Consider the following 24,262-nt stretch of genomic DNA (forward strand, 5'->3'; position numbering starts at 1 on the left):
TATATACGGCGTACATTACTCGATAAGAATGAGATTGCTCAGAGCTTGAGCCTCTGTAATTTTGTTTGTGCACTTAAAGATATAATTAGTATTGTTTAGATTATCATTGTGTCTGATAATAACAACCTTAGTCTCGACCACAGATATAGATTACACTAGATAACGCAAACACCTCAATCTGTATGAAAACCAACCGTGTCACTTTTTTACATCTACTGTGACGTCTCAAGAGCGAATTAGCGATGTGAATTCCCCGATGTCCGCGCAAAATCGATTCAAATGGGCCGCCCCCCGCGCCGTGGGGCTCGAGTTAGTCACTAGTCATGATTAGTCAGTTAGTGGTCAGTCTTTGTATGGGGCCAACCCTGACGTTTGGCCGGGGTTCGGACACGCGAAGTAGATGCATCTGCGTATTTTAGTGTAATCTATATCTGTGGTCTCGACGACTTTGACGCAATTGACTCATTACTGACTACTAGGTAAGAAAACAAGATATTGATATCGGTCTTACAGGAATATTTATTTAATAAGGAGTAAACTAAGACAAACACAAATAACTAACTTGAGGTAGAAGAGAATATAACCACGTTTTATTTTATTGGAATTTCTTCAGTGCCATTTAGAGGAATCGCTGCTTCCTTCAAAGTTTCTTCCTTTTTTAACCGTCTCACTCCTTTTCTGTGTTCGTAGAATAACCAACTAAAACAAAAATAACGGCTAATCATCATCATCAGTGATCGGATAATCGGATGCATATTTACCTAAAGTTTGTTTTTAGGTATAAAAGTATGGAAGCGGCTACATAATATAATTTATTTGAAGAAAAAATTCCAGGATCCCGATATTGCGTAGGTTACTAATCGGATGCATATATACACTGTCGTGTCGCGGCTAACGGTCCTAACGTAACCATATTTTTGCCACCAATTGAATATTAATATAAAATAATTTAATTTTTCAAAAACTATATTTCGTATTGTACTTTTAACATTAGATAGGTAAATCTCAAATATGCATAAGTACTAGTCGAAACACTGAATTTTGCGATCCCCGAATCGCAGGATTTTTTGATAGCAAAGTGCATTCCAAATTAACCAACACCTAAACTTTAGGTAAATATGCATCCGATTATCCGATCACTGATCATCATACAGTAAATAATATTTAATTTTATAGTATGCTTCTGCGAAGGTGAAGAATTCGTGGGCATAAGCTGTGGCATAAGCCAGTAGTGAAATAAAATTGTATCGAAAATACAAACTGAAATATAGATGCATGAATGAACCAAACCCAGGTCCTCGGCATTCCGTGCCGCGTGCTATACCCCTACACCACCGCTGGACAACGGTACAGACATGAATTCCTCCTACCACATATCTCAGCCTGTTTATTTCTTATTTAGTCACTTAACCAGCGACACTAGCGAAATCTATGCTGTAGCCCTCATCGAGAAACTTTAAGCACTCCATTGGAACTAACCGCTCACCCGGACAAGAGATGTCGTTATTAAGCAAACAAATTAAGATTGGTTTTTGGAATCTTTTTGTATTTTAAACCACAAAAAGATTCCAAAAACCAATCTTAAATAAAATTGCATTATTGCGCATGCATGTTTTTTTTTAAATCTTCAATTATCCTTTACTTACAAGAAAACAGCGACTGCTGGTGTCGTCATGGTAGCCCCCATGAGGAAAACAGCTCCTGGCAAGACCTCCATAGTAGCAGTGTATACCGTAGTATACAAAGGCACATATAGCAAGGGCATTAAGTTTTCTGTTAAACCGAATATAGAGTTCACTTTGCCTGTAAACAAAATGGCGAATTACGTCACATAACTTGTAAGTTTTGCTAGATTTCTAATTAAAAAAAAAGTGTGTGGGGCGTGAATTGTGTCGACAGCAGGGTAGGCAGTGGCTGCTGCCGCGTAAACTATCGCTGCATTTCCTGGAATCGACCCAATGCACGCCTAATTTTAAACTATTAAAGTTTCTTTCTAGTTGTTCATCACGATCTTTGGTAAAAAGTGGCCAAATGCGGATTGAAGTCGCACTCGAGTGTTCCGTCTCGCAAATGCGTACTACATAGCGTAGCTAGCATTATAGTAGAGATCATGGAAAAAAACACAGAAAAATAGCACTTTTTTGTGAGCATATTGTTAAGTCTCATTGGTAAGACGAAAACACTAATAAATATAATTCTTATACATTTACTGTTTAAAAATTGTTTTATTAATACACAAAACACAATTTATAAATACTTATCGTTCAAGTAAATTTATTCAGATAAAAACGCAAATAGGTACCTATATTTTTTTTATTTCATTTTACCGATGAAGTTCAAGTGGTCCATATTTTCTTCTAAAATACCGGACATCCGCTTATGATTTCCACTTTGAAATTTCAAGTGTGTACGGTACCTACCTAACTATCACTGTTCAAGAGATACCGTCTTGTAGTAAAGATACGGACAGACAAACGAGCGCGAACAAAAAGGCGCCGTTTAGAGCAGTTTGTACAGAATTATACATATAAATTAGATATTGGAAAAAAAACGGCCAAATGAAAGTCGGATACGCGCAATGAGGGTTCCGTACAAGTTTTTAGGTATATATGAACATCCAGTGTTAGCAAAGCCCTGATCGTAAGCAAAATGTATGCAGTTAGGGATAATATTACATTGGTGGTGATTGGTGGACTTAGATATACAGACAGAAAAAAAACCGTTCGATTCTTGGTTGTGCTTGAAGAGCTACCTTCATATTTACCTAATTCCAAGTTCCTACGACAAATAGAAGTACCTTGTAGGTTTTGATTCTATTACAATTTATGTTTATTGACAGGGGGTAGTAGACCAGAGTATTTGATATTAATTTAAGCTTGATAACTCCACACTTTGCTCAGCAGTGGGACAGAATAGGCTGATAATAATAATAATATACTACACACGTTTCTAAGCAAACGGGTCTTTGACAGACGGGTACGGGCTACAAAGTGAAGGGTACCATTTCTGCGGACTATGGGATATGGAACTATATGCACGCGAAATTAAGCAAACCTGATTCAAGTCACGACCTCACGTCATAATTTATCATGTTACGTTTATTCAGAGTAAATTATGAGAACAACTATAGGTTTAGTATGTTTGTTTTAATTCGTTTTATGGAAAGTTATTTTTAAAGAACTGATATTTATTTAAGAGCACGTAAGTACGTAAGCGTTATCTTTATAACTGGAACTTACTGTAAATTTATGCTATTGTTTTTATTACTGCTTCTGTTACGTATAGGTAAATTTCGTATTCTCGTTTTATCAGTAAGCATAGTAGTTCCTGGTGTCCGAATAATTTTATTAAGTTACATTGCACAATTAATTTCATAACATTATGCAACTTACCTAATTCATCTGATGCAACCAATTTCGATATAATAGATCTCATTGCCAGCAAAGACGTTCCATTTAGCATTTCTACTAGAGGAGCTGAAAATATGAAAACGCACGGTCAATAAAGGATCATTAACGCATAAAGCTGATCTTAAGAGTACTTAAATATTAAATACAAAATAAAACTCCTATTTATTACAGTCGTTGAAATAAATAATAATAAATATCACGGGACAATTCACACCAATTGACCTAGTCCCAAAGTAAGCTTAGCAAAGCTTGTGTTATGGGTACTAAGCAACGGATAAATGTAATTATATAGATATAGATACATACTTAAATACATATTAAACACCCAAGACCCGAGAACAAACATTCGTATTTTTCATACAAATATCTGCCACGACACGGGAATCGAACCCGGGACCTCAAGCTTCGTAGTCAGGTTCTCTAACCACTAGGCCATCTGGTCGTCAATGAAATGGTTGATTTTTTCTGATTCTGACATCAAAAATTACTCGCGGTTATATTTATAATACTAATTATTCATTATCATCATCATCATTATCGTCATCATCGTCATTACTAGACATAGGTCTCCCCAAGCGATTCTACGCCACCGGCATTCATTAGCTCGTACCGGAAATATTCAGCTGGATTATAATTAATGTGACATTTATAATATTTGCTATGATGCGTAAACCGGTTCATATACAATACACAGTGTGCCGAGGTTAAAGATATATCTTTACGTTTAAGTACATTGTCACTGTACTTCGGCAATTTTGGTACAAAAGTTCAAACATGAAGCCGAATCGTCAGCGATAAGGTAAGGTAAGGTAGTACATAATTACAGACCTAAGTAAAATATCCGTCCCGTTGGTGCAAAGCAGTATATGAAAGAAGCGGCTATTTTACTGACTGTAGATATGATGCCCAACACAGAGTCGTGCCACTTCAACGCCTTACTGAATACAACCAACGAGAATACGGTCCCTGAAAAAAAAACATTTTAACTATGATCATAGTTTTTTTTTAATTTTGTGTGTTATTTTTATTTGATTTACGGGACATGTCTTTTGAAATATCACACACTTAATAAAAAAATTACATATAGACAGTTGTTAACAAAAACTTATCTATGTTTATCATACGATAGTTAGTTAGCTAATTAATGTCAGATAAAACAATAAAAGAAACAAAAATAATGAGATTTTTTTTAAATGGCTAGAAAACAAAGGTTTCAGACGGCTTCCGATAAAATGACTGCAAAAGTTCTACACTCAAATATGTAGTTGCAGATTTAGTTTTATTTTCAACTTGACGAAGCACGTAAAAATTTCTAGCGATAAAAAGCTACTAGCCAAGCCTACAGCCGATTAGTAATTAGGAAAACAATATTTTACTATCGATAGCGATAATAGTTAATTATAATGATGATAATGATTGTTATTTTTTGTATATGTAGGATGACATAAACATATTACGTTATCCATAATTTGATCGAAAATAGTTATGCAATTGTATAATAGGGATAGTGATGATTAATTGTTTAGTTATTACATAAATTGCCAATAATCTATACTCTAAGACTAATGGGTTGGGTCTAGACTAGACCATAGGTTTACAACTTTATTTTGCCTAGCGGCCCCTAGAGTTATTTTAAAGCTTCCCCTTTTGTTAATACCGATACCGACTAACTAAAACCCTTAGATGAATGATTGGTCTCGCGCGCTCGCTCGACTATGCCGCGACTCCTAAAAAATAAGGTTCGTGAACGGTGAAGTAAGCAATTAATGCAAGGACTAATTTGCAAATGAGTGTTGACAAGACGAGCTCCACTGTTACCATGCTGGGATAATACTTACCATCTGGGTGGTACTAATTAAGTTGCTGGTCTTAAGTTAGGATTTAAAACGGAAATAATTAAGAATGAATTAAGTAATGTATTAATATGTTTGTGTATAGGTTAAGCGTAGGTTTCTTCTTTAAAAATAAAAACCAGTTTTTTGGCCTAAAATTGTTCAACTTTGATGCCAATTATCTCGAAAACAATGAACTTTGAAGTAAATATGGGACACTATATTGCTTAAAGCAGTTGTTGTTAATATAATAAGCTACAAAAAACATTAGAAAGCTAAGGAGTTCAGATCGAAGGCATGGGATCCCCCTTAAGCCCAATTTACACGCGAGCCATACTGACTCAGTTTAACGTAAGTAAAGACCTTACTCCGAACCTCTAAGAAGTGGGTCGTTGCAAGTTAAACTAAGTCATTAAGGAGTCCGCTCCGCGTATGGTGTAAACCGTGCTGTATAGCCGAAAATCTATGGCCCAGAGTAACCAATTTGGTAATTGCCATTTCGTCTAAAATTTCGTTTATAACTTACCAAGTGTATGCGTGACAAAATTATACGTCTGGAACATACTGAACTGGAGTTCGTCCCAGCCAAAGCGATATCTCGTTGACATGTACAATACAGCCAGTTCACCTGGAAAAAAACATTATTATTGAATACTTATAAACATCTGCAAGTCATTTAAAATTAATCCGGAATCAAAATACTTCAGTTGGTTATTTGTTTGGGTTATTGGGCTTTTATGACGACAGAGGGCAATGCTATCCTAATATCTTAGAACACGATCATCTTGATCATGAGAAACGTCATGTTTCGCATTTGCTTGACGGTTTTGTTTTGCGTTTGTGACATGAATTGTGACATATGTAAGTACACAGATTTACTACTTAGATCTCCACTTAACGTATCAAAAGGAGAGATGTTGCAATGCAAATACAAGCTGAAGATAACTTCCGTAATAAGTAGGTATTTTTATCCAAAACTTTATTGGAAGGCCACACAGGACATTACATTACTCAAAAATATTATTAGTAAGTGGTGAAATATTTTGTTGAAATTGATATACGAATATCGTAAGAACATTATAGCTTTCATAGATTTTATCAGCTAGTTGACATTTTTATTTGAGCTTGTAGTTTTGTATTAAAACATGGATGTTTACCACCTAAGAATTGTCTTGTCAAGGTAAGTTTTTACTTCAAAACAAGCCAAAAGTTTCAGATTAGACAACCAGGGGGCTGTACTTATTGTAAAAAATAACACCCTAAGGCTGTCCCTGAAATGTGTGCTAAGTCTTTAATCACATATTCGTTGTGAGGTGTGTCTAATTATTATTTCAGGACATGACTTTATTATTCAGAAAATAGATAATGAATATCTAATATGTGATATAGGAGAGTCACGATTTTAAAATTGATAGATTTAGATGATATCGTACGACTATTAATCCATTATTTTACGATGCGGAAATATTATTGTTTCACTAGGTACAGTATTTTATTAAGGCATATTTAATTATGGTTTGTGTGGGAGGTAACATACTGTTTTACTCCTGTGATATTCTCTTTTATCCTCTTTTTCAGAATAACCTTTTATTTAATAAAAAATACACGATAAATTATACACAAATATCTAAGGCAGCATACAAAAGTATAAACCTATGGTAAATTATTTATGATCCAAAAACAATTCCAAAAGCAGTTGTTTTTTTTTTCCTGAACATGGGAAATTTTGTTTATTATATTTATCTCCACGATTTAAGACCAGCCACGTATCGCAAAGTCAGGGTACTTTGACCCAATGGAGGATAACTTTGGTCTATATGAAAATCAAATTGAAGAGTCTAAAAAAAAAATTGTTGGTGGTCAGTTAACATCAATCATATGGTTAATGTGCTATAATTTCAATTCTGGATATTGTTAATCGCAATGACCAAATGGCAAATGGCCAATGGCTTCAGAATCAAAATAATACGACGTTACTTATCGCCTTTGTTAGGTTTTTTAACCGCGAAAAAAAAACGCAGAGAGGTTCTCAAGTCAACGCGTATTTTTTTTTATTGGAAAGCGTATACTCCGAGGGTGTTTCTATATAAATTTGGAAAAAAATCCTACCCTAAGGGTAGGAAAACAGGGGATGATTGATTGATCAGTCACTGATTGTAATGCATGAACAGGCATAACTGTTTACAGAGTAGTCCGATTTTGATAATTCTTTTTTTATTGGATAGGGTGTACTTTGAAATTGGTACTATATAAATTTAGAAAAAAATACGCCAACGGTGAAAAAAATATATAAAATAAAAACTTTTTAACAAAACAATTAAACCGCCAATAAGACCGATAAGCAGAAAATAATAAACCTTTTTTATTTAACCTTAATCTAGGCACAGATTATATACAAGTTACTACGTAACAGATACACCACTTGTATGGACGGAGGGCGATCCCACCGCTATCGATGCCTACCGCTCCTATCAGGGCGCGGGTGACGCACTTCATTGAAATGTGCGCTAGGGTTGCCTCCGTTATGTAAACGCTAGCTTTTTCTCGCGCCTTCGCTCGTTTTTTTTTTTTTTGGTATAGGTAGGTACACAGGACGCACGCGCTGCGTGCGAGAGTTGTTTGCGCGGGAAACGTAGATTGTAGATAGGTAGCGCCGTCCGTGCGCAGCGAGGCGTGGCAACCGACTAGCATTTGAGTCCTCTGCTCTGGGATACACTTAAGGTGACTTTCCACCGGCGAGGCGAGACGCGAAGAGGCGAGACGGGAATTGAAATTTATATGGCGGCGCCCGCGGCGGCTCGCGGCGGGCGCGCGAGAATGCATACTTTCAATTCTCGTCTCGCCTCGTCTCATCTCGCCTCGCTGGTGGAAAATCACCATTAGAGATCGGTATTTGCGGCCTTGGACGAATGGGGATAGCCTGATCTAGGTACTAGTTTGAAGTCGGTGTCTCAGCACGAGCCAGCATGAGTGGGCCTATATAGTGGTCTATCTCACCTACATACTATATTTTAGGGTGGAGCGATTTTTTTTTGGTTTTTGAATGTTGAATAGTGCTACAAAGGTGCGGTTTGTTCAAAGGACTATGAAAAAAATAAAAAATTAAAGCTACTTTGAGTCCTGTACTGTGATTCAAAGATTTGAAAAAACTGGTAAGTTAAATTCCGTAAAATATTGAGTTTTTATCTAAAATTATGGTGTCTCTAAACAAATAAATTATTAATTGTTGTTGTGTTGTTGTTGTTGTGTTTATAAATGTTGTCTCTGTGTACCTGTTTTCTGTATCGCTTACTATTTCTAGTGTAGGTACAATAAAGAGTCATTGTATTGTATTGTATTGTAAGTATGTTGTCATTTTATTCGAAATAAAAACCTTAACCTTAGTTTAAGTTAAACGCCTTTGTAACGCATTAAATGTACCTAAACTTCAAATTAAATTGACTGCTAAAACTACCAATACCACCAATTTTCGTTTAAGTATGTTTATGTGACTTGTAACACGAAACTGTATGTATTGATACAATTTTTCATCGAAGTTGATGTACCGTAACTTTTCAGGCTAACAACAACATATTATTAAATTTAATGCGAAATTACGAAGTTTTCATACAAACCTCAAAATCTTCGAGGTAAGGTAGAGGGCTAAAACATATGTCGAAAAAATAATATAAAAATATTTATGTAAGAAACTAGTCCATATATATGCAAGTTTTTAGGGGTATTCGAGACTGATTAAACAACTTTTTTTTCCATACCTACATACACGCTCCACCCTACTATATACTCGTATGGGGCTTCAATCACTTCTGCTGGCTCGTGCTGAGACACCGACTTAGAACTAGTACCTAGATTAATGTTTAATAAAAAACCGGCCAAGAGCGTGTCGGACACGCCCAAAATAGGGTTTTGTAGCCATTACGAAAAAATTAAGTAATATTTTTCTAAGGATTTCGTATTTCATACGGAATCTTCCAAGTTTAGGTATATTTTATACCTTAGGCTGCTATTTAAGAGTAAAACTACTAATAATTCTCAAAAAAAGTTAGCCGTTATAGTTTTCCTTGAAATTTTGATATACTTACTACCATCCTGAATTTTTAATTTCCACCCACCGGTTTAGATTTTAGAGGGGGGGACTCGATTTTAATGAAAATTTGCACTTTAAAGTTGAATATTTCGCAAAAAATCAATGAATCGAGAAATCGTCTTAGCAAACCCCTAATGGTTTTAAAATATCTATCCATGATGAGAAAATAAATCACCCAACCATCCCACTTTACGTCTATGGGAGGTACCATAAAATATATTTTTTTTAGTTTTTTATTGTACCATTCTGTCGGCATAGTTTAAATATATATCCGTGCAAAATAACAGCTTTCTAGCATTGATAGTCCCTGAGCAAAGCCGCGGACGGACGGACAGACAGACAGACAGAAATGGCAAAACTATAAGGGTTTTGCCATTTTGGCTCCGGAGCCCTAAAAAGGTTTATTATTTTCTGCTTCCAGTTTTCTCGGCGGTTTGATTTTTTGTTATTATACGTCATTTTAGTACCTACTCTAGTATTTTTCTTACAGTACAATGTTGACTTATTAAGATAAAGTTGTACTGTGGCTTGAGGTTCACCTGATTTTCTTAGAATTTTAATATTTAACACGAATTTAATCTAAGGTGAATTATACACTCGTAACTATACTAGGTACTATCATAAAGAGGTAAAGTTTCTAAGTTTGTGAGGTTGTAGGGGGCAATCTCTGGATCTACTGAACCGATCTAGATGAAATTCGGTATACAGATAGATTGAGTTCCGGTGAAGGACATAGGATAGTTTTTATTTCGGAAAATTTGCGTAGTTCCTGCGGGATAGCGATAAACAAAGTCTACGCGGGCGGAGTCGCGGGCAACAGCTAGTGAAATATAATAATGTGTGGGGTACATGTCGTACCAATTGATGCATGATTTGATTACATTCTAAAAAGTACCAGTTTAATTGTGAATGTAGTGCAAATGTTTCTTACTGTCTTTCAAAAGTAACTTGCCGTAGGATTTTTTTCAATACACATTTTATAAAATATGTTTTAAGATATATAAATTAGGTTACGATTTCGTTATCTATTGCAATACATCGTATCGTAATATATTATTTGGACTTAATAATAGATACGGCTATCAAAACGTGATCTACGCTTGTCGCTGCGTGAACATATTGGGTCAAACCACGTGTAAGTAACGCATGCAAGATATAACAAATTTATTTTATTTTCACTTCTCAATGCTCCTAAAATGTTACTTTAGTCTCTGCATATCGGGACTAAAGCTCTTTTTTATACTCTAGGGATTCAAGTATTTTCTTTTATTTACGTTGGAAGCCCCTAAACAGCCAACACAGTGTTTGTGAATGGAGGATTTTTAAGCGTGTAAATAACCTCAAAATGACAACTGTGCAAAAATATTAAAAAACACGGTTTCTGAATATGAATCTATTCAATTATATTAAGGATTAATTCGTTTATTATGCATAGTCCAATTAGTTTTAAAATAGTTTTCAATTTTGAAACTGTTGGCTAAATATGCAAGCGTTTAAAGCGTCACTCATAAACAATAAAATAAAAAATAACCGCCCAACAATTTTTTTTTGCTATTTGAATTTTGAATAGATTGCCGTCCATTAGTCGAGGGTACGTTTTTAAAAAGTTAATAATATTGTAATTTTGAACAAACTATTGTTTTATTTTCCAGTGCATAATCCGCTCTAAACTTTATACACATCTTTGAATTGTTTATGTTGATTCTTTCATCTAAAAGTCTAAGGGGCTGTTTCGCCATCCATTGATTAGTGTTAACTGGCGGTTAGGTATGACGCCGTCTCTATTTGTTTTGTTCGAATATATGGAGACGGCATCACATTTAACCGTCGGTTAACACTAATCAATGGATGGTGAAACAGCCCCTAAACTTCAAATGAATAAATGATCAAAAAATCTGAAAGGTCAGAGGTATGAGCCTAAGCTCTTCGGTTGAATTGTAACAATACTGTATTACGACGGCACGGCTGTTTCAAAGATTACAAGCACCTAATTTAACTCACCAAAGATGGGTCCAAACAAGATGCTCACTACAGACAGCAGTACGATCATGCGCAGGCGGCGCTTGTTGGGTCCTTTTTTAAAGACCACTCGAATGGTCTCCTTGACGTTTGAAAAGTCGAAAAAGGTGCGAATGAAGTGCAAGAATCCTTGGCCGTCGTGCTGAAAAATAAAGTTATTATTGTACCTACATCCGTACCAAATTTTAAATCGATTTAATCACTGGTACAGTCAACGTCATAAATAAGATCACTTTTGTACCTTGTCACTTTAACGTCATGTTTGTAAAGCCATATGAAATTGTGTACCGACTGAAAGCGAGAAGGTACAAAAGTGATCACTTATTTATGACGTTGACTGTACTAGTATGTAAAATTCGACTTGCAACATTTGAAGACAGCTTACATGCATAGGTACGAATATTGTGAGTTAAATAATCATCATCATCTGGTATAGATGGTTCAAGCAGTGTATCAACGGCATCTTCTCTGGTTCCTATTCTATTTTCATCTATATCTATCTCTTTATCTACATCTATGTCTGTCTATACTATCTAATCTATATCCTTTTTATTTCATCCAGTATATTGAATTTAAGTAGGGGCCTTTGGCCAATTCAGGGCCCTGGGCCTACTCGGTAGTGCCACCACAGTCGAGGTCACCCACACAAGAAAATGTCATGTAATGACAGTGAGATTTTGACATTCACTCATTCATTTCATTCATTCACCTTTTATGCAAACAGTGCTTCATGTAGCTGTGTGTGTAATCCTTCAACTCTCGTGGCACTACTTATACCTAGTGGTTAATCCGGCCCTGTTGAAACCTAGATTATAGACACTGGTAAAATTAGTAGTACAAGTGTAGTGAATTGCAGTAAGTTTATTTCACGCGAAGTTGTAACACTCATTACGTAGTTTTTCTGAAGATTCATATGATAAAAGAAAACAAAAAGGTTCTTCTGTTTCTAAATCCAAACGACATTTACTAGTTTAATTGTACAATCGAGCGATAATCTGTATTTTATTCCCTTGTTGAATATTAATACTACCGGCAGTAGCCCGTGGCTTCGCTCCCGTAAAAAATGGTTATTTAGCTCAAAATAAAAAATGGCGTAGCGCCTCAATGATCCTCAACGAATATGATTATTAAATTTTAAGTTTTTGGGTCCATTAATTTAGGCTGTGTACTTCGTCATTCAGTTAGTCATAGATTTAGATATAGATTTTTTCCTGTTTTGTTAGTATCTTTCACAAGTAATGATCAAAACATTCTTCTTATAAGAATTCGTTCAGTACAATCTTGCTATTTCGTATAATACGAGTAAATATATTTAATTAATTGAATACCAGTACAATTCCTACCTAAAACCGTGAAAAACATTGACATAGGTAACAGACATAATAAAAAATAAACGTAGATAAAGTATAATTACATAGGTGTACCTAATTAAAGTAACCGCAGTTGCTAATACAAAACAATCTTACGTATTTCTAAGAAATTCATAATATTAAGTAGCTCAAAGTACGAATTGCGCCGTAAATAAGATCTCCCAACAGTCACTACTTACTGTTTATTATTTATTTTCATAGAACAGTGTTTGCTTACTCTGAAGATAGACAATCAAGGGCTTAAAGGATGCTGCTCTACGTTTAGGTACTGTTGTAATAAAGGTTAATATTATTATTAACACAATAAAATTACGATTAAATTAATTCAAGAATTCAAGGATTGGGCTCATACGGTAAGATGAACCCATAAATGCCAGGAATTTTTGTATCATATTTTTAGAAGCACCATTTCAGTGTTAAAATATATTAATTTGAAACACGAGGAGATAGTAGCAAATGAGTTACGGCTTGACATAATTTTATTATTATCTATTATTAGATTAGACATTAAAAAACAATGCGACGACATGAACGTGTCGTGCACGCAAAATATACTATACTGTAAGTGATTTAATTAAAATTGAAAATGATTATCCTTAAATTATATAGTCATGATGTTATTATTATTGACTGACTTAAATATTTGTAACAGGAAAAGAAACCGAACAGCTGTATTTTATGTAACTCGTGTTTTAACACGACTGTCGACGACGTGTTTTGACATTCATAAGTGCTTGTTATAGCCTAAATTGAATAAAGATATTTTGACTTTGACTTTGAACAAATAAATATTTTTATATTTATCTTATCTTTTATCTTTAAGGACTAAACGCTGCTTTTATTTAATTCTAAAAGCTGAATTGAGAAAATCTATGAAACTTATAAAAAAATAAATACCCGACTTTGTTGGTTGTTCCTCTTTGTGTCCTTAAGACGTAACACAATGTAAGTCAAATTTACGAGATGCACACAGAAGGCAATACCATAGCACCAACAATACCCATAATGCTTTAAAATCGGTCCACCAATCGATTTACCAATAGAAAATGAAACCGAATGTAAAAAATAAAGCATGCCCAGAAGGAAAGTTCTTTCCCGGACAGTTGTCACTTCACCAATGTGTGAAAACGCAGTCAAAAGGAGACAAGAAAAACCACCTCCCAAAGCTTCTACCAATGCTTCTGATGCTGTGAAGAAATATAATCCAGTTTTTGTCATAAAATACACGTGCGTGACATCGTGAATGCAGGCGAACCGTTGCTACGATTTTTCTATATCCTGTTCTATCAGAAAAGGAGCCGACAAAGGGCAAGACGATGCACGGAATGCCTGTTACTATGTACGTTCGCAAGTTGATACTAGGTGTCGTGTATTTTTGTAAGATTCCCTCTTGATGCTGGTATTTCTCAGTCTGATTCTGCTGTCGCAGTGACGAACAGATTCCTTCTCTTAAGTGCAAGTCCACCCGGCACGCTTTTTCTAACATAACATTGGAAGAGGCTATCAACATCAGCATGCAGCTTGTTGTATACAGAATCAACACTGGTTCGTACGAGATATCCTTCAAGCTTGTGCTTCGAACTCTGTCGAAGAAACTTATATTCTTTCGCACTGGATTGGGAATATTTTTGTGAGAAATCACAGAATTTCTGTAGCAATTCATTTTGCACATTTTCAATATTTACTTTTGGTAATACAAGCACGGTAAATGTAATAAAAATACATAATCCGTCACGGTTTTGCTATAAATATGTAATTAAAATGGGCACTTTTACTATGTTTCTAAATAAAATCTTAGGTTTTTCTTTGTTCAGAATCATAAATACAAATTATATATAACTTATAAATGGTTTTAGATCTTAGAATAAGCTGAATCTTGGCAATCAAACAAGTGCTACCTAAATTAAATTCCCATCGAAGAATATAATTAAGTCGTTTAGTGTAAAAAGTAGAATGTCTTTTTTTTCAAGATGGACTAACAAAATTCTTTTCAACTGACTTCAAAAAAGAAGGAGGTTCTCAATTCGGGTGTATGTTTTTTTTCCAAGATACGAGTAATGTACTGACATTACTCCAATCTTGTTGAAAAAGCTTTTTGGTATGAATTAATGACACGAGATATGTTCAGGTTACATCATTATATTCTTTGGGTTTAGACTATCATTTTTAGGATTCCGTACCCAAAATGGCATAAATAGAACCCTTATAGTTTCGCCATGTCAGTCAGTCTGTCTGTCTGTCCGTCCGCGGCTTTGCTCAGGGACTATCAATGCTAGGAAGCTGTAATTTTGCACGAATATATATGTAAACTATACCGACAAAATGGTATAATAAAAAAAAAATTTAATTAGACGTAAAGTGGGGGTGTTTTTTTTTCTCATCCAACCTTGTACCTAGTGTGGGGTATCTTTGGATAGGTCTTTTAAAACCATTAGGGGGTTGCTAAAACAATTTTTCGATTCAGTGATTTGTTTGCAAAATATTCAACTTTAAAGTGCTAAATAATATTTTCATTAAAATTGAGCTTCCCCCCCCTCTAAAATCTAAACCGGTGGATTGAAAAATTGGAAAAAATTCAGGATGGTAGTAGGTATATCAAACTTACAAGGAAAACTATAACGGTTAAGTTTTCTTGAGAATTATTAGTAGTTTAAGAGTAAATAGCAGCCTAAGGTATAAAATATACCTAAACTTGGAATATTCAGTTTAAAATACGAAATCCTTAGAAAAATAATGGCTACGGAACTCTATTTCGGGCGTGCCTGACACGCTCTTGGCCGGTTTTTCGTATTTTATAAACTAGCATACCTAGTAACCTATTTATATTTTGAAAAGTTCCGGATTAATCTGAATTTCAGTAGGTACCTGTACCTAAGTCTACTCAAGTATTAAAAAGATACTTACTTTTTTTTGTTCTTTTGTCCGTTCCGGATCCTTTAGTCTGAGCGAGATATAGGTGACATTGATCAAATGAATTATCAATGATGTTCCGTAAACTGCGTAGTACCCAAATTTCTTCAACACAACCCCAGAGAGGCCCATGCCTATAGGCAGTCCAACGAACGTGCAGAACTGGACAAACCCTAAGCGATGAGTCCTGTTTTCGACCGTAGTAATGTCACCCATATAACTGAATAACCCCAGGAATAATGTTGACCAACCTCCCAGAATAGCCGGGAAAAACACATCGAAGAAAATAAGAACTTCTACAGGCAATTCGTCAAAGAATATCACGTTTATGATGTTACTAATACACTGCAAAATCTCTCCAAATAACGGGACCATGATCACTATGATTCGCCTGCCTGTCATGTCACTCCAGGCCCCGACAAATATCAGAATAATGCACGGTATGACTGACTGTATGGCGCTTCTCCATGCTAACCTAGTAGCTACGTATTGCTGGACCTTTATTTCATATTGGGTGTTGTTGTCAGAGTCTTGATTTCTGAGCGACGTGCATATTTCATCTCCGAGATTAAGATTGACTCGACAAGCTTTTTCTAATTGGAGAGTTTGTGTGCAGACAGCTGCAAATATACTTGCAGAGAGGACAAGAACGCCGGCAGGTTCAACGGTGATGTGTTTCGACACGTAACTGATGCGTTGCCTTAAAGTTAACTTAGGTGTTTCTTCCTGAGCCCTTAGCGGCTCCGTTTCTCCGGCACTTGCTACTGCCATCATTATTCTTAATAGATATTTATTTTACGCTATACGTATTCATTATTCTCTTTATCGATTGGCGTGTTAATCTAAACGACTTATTTACTACAATGATACATTTTGTCTTGCACAATGCTTATCACAAGATTAAATGTTAATCGAATTGCCCTTTGTGACACATTGATATTGGAGATAAAAAATATGTTGACGGCAGTTACGAACAGCCGAAAAACCAACTTAAGACACATTTAAGACGTCTGTCTCCAAAAAGTTGCGAGATCCATGGAATCAACACCTATACAGTAGGTACTTCCAACTGTCCAAAAGACTTGAAATTTGGTAAGAAGCTCTTATATTAAAACTATTTAATTAATTTTTATGCCAGTTTGCCGATGACGGTGACCAAAATGTTTCTTTCTTTTAACGTAAAATGATGCAATATTGCGTACGTTTTGCTTAAAGGCAGGGCGCTGTTTAACATTAGGTCTTTATATTTCGTACTAGCTGTGCCCGCGACTTCAAACCTAAGGGAATCTAAACCTATTGGGTATTTCTCGTTGACATTGTATTATAAAATTAGGCTAAATACTTCTATATACAATAAAATATTTTCGGCCTCACCTCACAACGCAAATAAAGGAAAAAGTGAAAAAATCAAACAATTATTTTACATTTAAGTACTTTTTTCCAGTCGCTTTTTGCTTGTCTGTCAATTTGTGTCAAATCCTCTACACGACCAATTGGTCGTGTTTTTATTATTTTTCTCTTTTTTTATAATAAAATAATATTTTATGTGAAAGTGTTTTTTGTGTGAAATTCCCAATTCGCACTGAGCCAGCGTGGGAAGTATGGCCCAAGCCCCCTCATACTGAGAGGAGACCTGTGCCCAGCAGTGTGACGTATATAGGCTAGGATGGATATTTTATGTAACTTTTAAAATGAAACAGGTATTATTTTTTATTTGACTCCCATTTCATTCAAAAAGTAAATGCGGAATTTGGGATTCTCATGCAGTGTTCCTAAACTCCCATGATTATCCAGTTGAATTTCTGAATTGTAACCGCTAGAACCAAAGTAACACGTAGGTACCTAACAACCAAGTAGAAATGAGAAAACTAATCAATTATATCATTTTAATTCTATAAAAATAATATTTTTCTGTAGCTAAAACCGATTTTTATTAATCGATTTCTATATGAATAAAAAAACGCCAAAATGTAAACAAGTGGAACTACGTACGTACGAATTTGTATTATATTCAGTTATCGGATTGACTTGAAATTGGTGAGTGGTGCCTCGATATTTATGAATTTAAGTTAGTTTCGAAGGACTTTGAGCTCGTATTCGGCAGTATTTTTTAGATTTAAGACCGTGGATGAAATTTTGTCACTTTTGGAATAACAATGGTGGTGGATGACGATTAGATACATTTCTTATCTACGGAATAAAATGCTTCAGTATTACAAGGGATCGAAGTTTTTATTATTGTACTTTCAAAATATTTTGTAAATTTTTTAATGTTTCTTAGTAAAATACAACACTTTAACAGAATTGATCAGTCTTTGTTATCAGCAATGAAGTGGATTAAGTAGTGTACGAGTATAATATAATTATACATATACAGTAAATTCAACAATATTTACATAGGTAAGTCTAATTTCTAACTCACTTTTCCACGAAGTCCTACTACTAACTTCCAACGAATTGATTACAGAATACCATGTCCCATGTCCATGTTTCGATGGTCATCGTGTTGTTAGTCGTTGTTGTTAAATAAAGCATAGTAATTCATCATCATCATCAGCCGGAAGACGTTCACCGTTGAACCAAATTCCTCCCTTAGAACGCCACAATGAACGACAACTACTCGCCACTTCCATCCACCGGTTGCCCGCAACTCTCGCAATATCGCCAGTGGGAGGCCTGCCAACGCATTATCTTGTCGGGTAAAGCATAGTAACTAGTCCCATAAAAATGGTAGAAGTTGCATCAAATACAAGAGTACTATAAGATTAACGGCTGCTATTTAAACTGACGAAAACAAACCGTCATCTTGTGAGCGTCCATAAGAATTGCACAGACATATCTGTTTTATAGGTGTGATCGCGGAGTAACCATAGGTTAAATTGGTTAGTATTATGATCTTACATTTTCTTTTAAAACGCTATGCTTTCTGGTTATATTCTTTCTAGTGCTACACATTCTGAAATACCAATGTTACAACTATAACTTCGCACTAGACAATATTAACTGGTTTTAAATTAACATTAATTCTGTGTTATTTCTCTTTATCTATCATAGATCCAGAAACTTGATCTATTTGATCATTTTGTTCTATGAAAGTCGTACTTAGTCGTATATCTTTTGCATTGTATTTTTCGCTCTTAAAGGCTGTACTTCTAGCTTTCTTTACTTCTCTCTTGTGCCTTATGTAGAAAAACCTGAAACAGTAAATCATTGTGATTGGTTCACCCTTGAAACCTAACAATAAATATTGATAGGAAGTTTTTTTACTACTGTAAGTAAATAGTCTCTACAATTGGTAAACACACAATTCGAAACATAAGTCGAAACATACAATTTCGCTTAAATTAAATTTTAATGTCATCAGTGTTTTAAAATATTAAATTTAGATATTACGGGCGTGATTATAGACAAATTCAAAAGTGATAAAATCCCACAATATTAAATTTTTACACATAAAACTACAAATAGAAACTCCGGCGATCTTCCCAACCAAAACACAATATCGATTAATATATTGGAGCCGGAAACAGAATAAAATAATGGACAGCACAGAACTGCTACTGTGAGAATGTAACAGTAGGTACTACCACCAAAGATATTTTTTTGGCGATATGCTAGCGATATCGCCACAAAATATTGTAAAGTTCGTACTGCCAGTAAAACAGTACTATCGCGGTGTGATTCAGTCCTGGCGAGCGCGTTTACACTGCCCACTGTTCTGTCTCGAGGTAAAAATAGATGAAGACAAAATACAGGCTAAACAAGGTTAAAATATTTTTACGCCAAGACTTTAAAGATGGTCAGCTAACAGTGTCCTAGAATGACCGGAAAAGGTAATAATGATAAAATTGGCTTGACTAAGTAAATTATGAAATTGGCACCGTAACGATCGAGGTGTTTATTAATGTTTCCTGGTAACATGACGACAAAAATAAGCTTTTTGTACTAAATATGGAACAGGAAACGCCGGTGATCAGATATAGTGACAAACGGTCTTACGGTACGTTTACACAGACATCCGTTATATCATATGATCATATCGGTATCTTATTCGGCGATGGCATGTGTAGTTGTATGAATGAGTTCAAACATACAACATATGGTAAATTATTCCAGTACTTCAAACAGCACACAATTCATTTTAATTTCCTTTAAAAGGTAGGTTATTAATGAATACATTATAATAATACCTACCCTCCAATTACCATCAATGATTAACTTACATAAGTATTATCATAGCAGGTATGGTGAGAGCAGCACTAATCATGAAAACGGTTCCTGGGAAGACGGTGAGGGTCCTCATGTACGTCCAGGAGTAGAACGGGTGGAACATCAGCGCTGCCACCGTCTCAGCCAGTGAGAACAGGGAGTTAACTTTTGCTACAAATTAAGCAAAAAATGTAGTGCAAAGCCATGTCTTTTTTATGACACATTAAGCAGCATTAATTGCAGATTAGATAACAAACTTATTTTTGAATGTTTATATTCACTTTAACTAACACTTTATTTCTCACTTAACTTCACCTGTAACTACGTACTTGGGTCAAAATTCTTTTCATTGTCTTGCTTTTGTCCCCGAAAAAAAGGCACGGAGTTTTTTTTTTATGGAACGTAGTGGCATTTTAAATTTTTCTCTAGTTAAATATTAGTTAACCATTTCTTAGAAGACATAAATAATATCGTGACAAAGTGGTCAGAAACAATGCAACGAAAAGAATTTTGACCCACTTATCTATGAATGTTATGGAATTTTTGAACTTGATTTTCACCCACTTTCTACAGTAGTACGAGTACTATTGACAAGAAACTTATGATTTGTGTTGTGTATAGTGATGATAAAACAATAACGGTACCATCGAATGATTATTACCTGTTTCATCTTTTTCCACCACTTTTGATATTATCGAGCGCAATGTTGTGAAGGTCGATGCGTGGAGTAGCTCTAGAATTGGAACTGAAAAAATAATTAAATACGTATAATTAGTGAAATAAAAAGAAGATTCATTTACTTCTTTTAAAAAATGTTTTTTTTTCAGGATCCCGTTTCTCAAAAGGAAAAAGTACCTATATTTTTGGTTTGAGATAATGGTATCGTATCAATTTTATCACAATAAGCACATCAATTAAAAGTTTATTTGCAATTGAATCAATGTGGCTATTTTTGAGGAAAAAAATTGTTCTCAACACTGGTTTTCAGTCATTGGGTATTACAAACGTCTTTAAATATGATTAGCTTGGCGGTTACAGATCGATGCCCTCAAAAGTGCGTAAGATAAACAACGAGCCGATAAAACCATTCTCTTTGTGTTCAATAATGTTTTATCAATTCCTGTGCGTATCAAATCAATATGTTGCTTACAAAAACATACCATAAATTACAAATTATTTGAAAATAGTTGCTGCATTTTTTAAACACGTGCTTGTAATTAAATTGTTGTTTAAATAAAAACTAGTGACTATAATAATATGAGCTGTCGACCTAGCGAGTCTTTTTTAGGGCTATAAATAAAACCTAAAGGTAAATTCTAGGTATGTAGGTGGGCACCGAAATTTAAAATATCTAAGGTTAAAACAGTTGAATCTAACACGCTCCTCCTCGCTACGCTCGTCGTCGCACCTAAACTTTTCGGTCGAATTAATCAGACTTCAGTTTTAAATTCTTGGCACTAACTAAGTAATCTAATCTAAAAATTAGGTGCGACGACGAGCGCAGCGAGGAGGAGCGGTTAGGTTCAACCGTGACCAAAATAAGCACGAGCCGAGCGAGCGAAGCGAGCGTGCCACGGGAGCAGCCGGCGAGTGCCAAAGTTAAATTTCGTATCAGTTATCGACTATTGTACCCTTCGGTATTATGGAAATTCGATATTTAGAATTTCGACCTTAGTTCTTCTTAGACCTTAGTTCGTTCGAAATTTCAATTTTCGATATTTTATCCGTCGATATTAGGATTTTCGACATTTTAGCATTCGATAATTGTACGTTTGATAATTTATGCTTTTGACATTTTGAATTACGACCTTATGATCGTTCGACATTCTGATTTTCGATATTTTGACCGTCGACGTTTTAACCATAGATATTTTAAATTTCGATATGCAAATACGTGCCCATGTAGGTAGGAATTGCACAATTAAACTATAAATTTATTACTACGTAAAAGAGAATGATTTTGATGATGATGATTTAAACGACAGAAATATTATTAAGGTAAGAGAGCGTGATGTATATATTGTGTACGTGTGTGTGTGTGGCACTAATTGGCATTGGCATAGTTGAGTGAGATTATAATAGTAGAGTATGGAATGTAAACTAACGGGTTTGATTTTTTTTGTGTTCTCGTTTGAGTAAAATATGAAAAATAGTTTAATTATTCTGAATAATTGATATACGTATCGAATAAATACCTATGTACATTCCAAGGTCAGTGGTGACAAAAGCAGTCCACACGGAGCCTACGAACTTGCTGAAGACTGAGACAGTACACAGCAACGCATCGTCCATCTTCAACTTGCGATTCAGCACAGTTATTGAAAATATCGCTCCTGGAATAAATATTACAAAAACAATTGGCATTGATCTCTTTTTTTGCAATGTGATCCAATTCCAAAACCATTTCGAGGAATAGGGTTATTAAATCATTTTATAATGTCAAGTGCGGACGTAATATATATAGTCACAAAAAAGTCAATACCGTATATTTAGTTGGCCCCCCATACTCCAGTGTGTGTGCTGAATGCTTTAAGAAATGTATATACTTTTTGAGGTCGGTTATACTATTTACTATATTATATGTATTCATAATATTATATACCTGTAAACTTATGTGAAAGTTCATAATATGCCAGCAATTACCTGCTTCACAGCCTAGGAATTAATGTTCTATTAAAAACTTACCAATGGAATGTAGGACGATGAAAAAGCTGATAAAAATGCTATGTTTCACCAAGTCCCAGTTCAACTGGTTGCGGACGAATAAGTAATATATATGTTGTTCCGCTAAAAAGAGAGAAATAAAAAAAAATGTTTTGGGTGATACATTTATCACACCTTTTTTTCCTTAGCAAAATGCTACTACGAGTATATACATAACTACCGTTTTTTATTTACATGCACTTCTGATTTTATTGATATTATCTGTTCCAGCACAATGCACAGGCTTAAATCTATCTGCATTATCTACAAGTATTTCTTCAAGTATTCAGTATTATTGGGCTAGGTGTCACAATCTGACTTGATCTTCTAGCTTATGTAGGTACTTACATATGGTAGGTCCGAAAAGTATGAATACGCAGAAAAGTGTTAGAACGACCTTGATTCTTCGATCTGCCGCACGAGGTCGGTAAACTACGGCAATAGTTTCACGCATATGCGAGAGGTCGAAGAAAGCGGCGTCATTTTTGGGACGTTCAACCTGGAGCATCGGCAAAATAAATAAGTGAATTTTATCGTTTTAGTAGCATGTAAACAAATATAAACATTCAAAACTTACCACAGGATCACCTTTCTCTTTAAGCCATTGATCAGGTTCCTTTAAGTTCATAAATCCGTATACCAGAGTTATTACAAAAAGTACCAGGGTCAAACTAAATACTCCGTAATATCCCATCTTCTGAAGTAAAAAGCCACTGAGACCCACTCCTATAGGCAGACCTGCGGTCATGCAGAAATTCACTAGGCCGACCCTAAAGGTCCTGGTTTCTTCGGAAGTGATATCAGTGATATAACTGAAGACCCCAATGAATATCGTCATCCAACCTCCGGAAATTGATGTAAGAGTAGTCTCTAAGAATACTGTCACTTCAACCGGGATTTCATAAAAAAAGTAAACATTTATCAAATTACTAATAGAAGTCAATAACTCTCCAAAAATAGGAAGTAATATGCAGATCTTTCGCTTGCCAGTTCTATCACTCCATGCGCCTAAAAACATGATGATAACACAAGGCAACGCTGTATGAATTATTCCTTTCCAAATATCAATAGAAGCTATTAGTTTTTGCACTTCTTTTTCATAGAACGAATAATTGCCACTCGATTTCTTGATCAAAGCGTCGCAGATTTCACTACTGAATCCTTTGTTGACTCTGCACGCTTTGTCTAAGTTCAGATTGGCCATCGCAAACCGGGAGATCATGCTTGGTATAAGAAGTCCAGCTAGCAACGGTTCAACAGTGATATTATCCTTCATTTCTACAAGCTTTGCCTTTAAAGTTTTTTTCCTCGGTTGCTTCATGATTTTTGGGCGATTCAGTGGATCTTCTTCCAATTTATGTATTAAATCATTACTTTTTTCCGCCATGGCTTATGTTACCGTTCTTTACTTAATTGCCACGATTACTAGTCACGATTATTGAAACATTACTATAAATATCGTGAATGTGTCCAATGTAGATACGTAGATAGCAAGATTATCCGTGGTGTTATCAGGTCTTTGTTTTGTGTAATATTTTGAATTTGCAATAAGTCAAAGTGACCAATCGCATGATATTTTAAACGTAGAGCCTATTTTGTAATCTGTGGAGTTTGATCACAATATAAGTATTCTATATAAAAATCCAAAATATTAAATTAACAATTACTTTTATACAATGCAAGAGCATATCTCTGCTTAATAATCGATTAAAAATTACAGCA

At 35.0% G+C, this 24,262-nt stretch overlaps 2 protein-coding genes across 2 annotated transcripts; both read right to left on the minus strand.

Annotated features, from left to right (window-relative positions):
• Nucleotides 1-495: 495 nt before the first annotated feature.
• Nucleotides 496-16,499, minus strand: LOC141433223 (lysosomal proton-coupled steroid conjugate and bile acid symporter SLC46A3-like). The gene is made up of 7 exons (XM_074095167.1): nt 15,623-16,499; nt 11,331-11,490; nt 5,769-5,870; nt 4,239-4,376; nt 3,393-3,476; nt 1,647-1,803; nt 496-699 (listed from the first exon to the last, which is right to left on the minus strand). The coding sequence occupies exons 1-7, from the start codon at nt 16,400-16,402 to the stop codon at nt 591-593; spliced, it is 1,530 nt and encodes a 509-aa protein (XP_073951268.1). The 5' UTR covers nt 16,403-16,499; the 3' UTR covers nt 496-590.
• Nucleotides 16,500-17,839: 1,340 nt separating this feature from the next.
• On the minus strand, nt 17,840-24,262 carry LOC141433221 (lysosomal proton-coupled steroid conjugate and bile acid symporter SLC46A3-like). Its single transcript, XM_074095166.1, has 7 exons — nt 23,118-24,262; nt 22,889-23,039; nt 22,523-22,624; nt 22,033-22,170; nt 20,499-20,582; nt 19,852-20,008; nt 17,840-18,822 (listed from the first exon to the last, which is right to left on the minus strand). The coding sequence occupies exons 1-7, from the start codon at nt 23,925-23,927 to the stop codon at nt 18,660-18,662; spliced, it is 1,605 nt and encodes a 534-aa protein (XP_073951267.1). The 5' UTR covers nt 23,928-24,262; the 3' UTR covers nt 17,840-18,659.

The sequence above is a fragment of the Choristoneura fumiferana genome, chromosome 12 (assembly GCF_025370935.1).
Source record: "Choristoneura fumiferana chromosome 12, NRCan_CFum_1, whole genome shotgun sequence".
In the NCBI taxonomy this organism is placed as follows: domain Eukaryota; kingdom Metazoa; phylum Arthropoda; class Insecta; order Lepidoptera; family Tortricidae; genus Choristoneura; species Choristoneura fumiferana.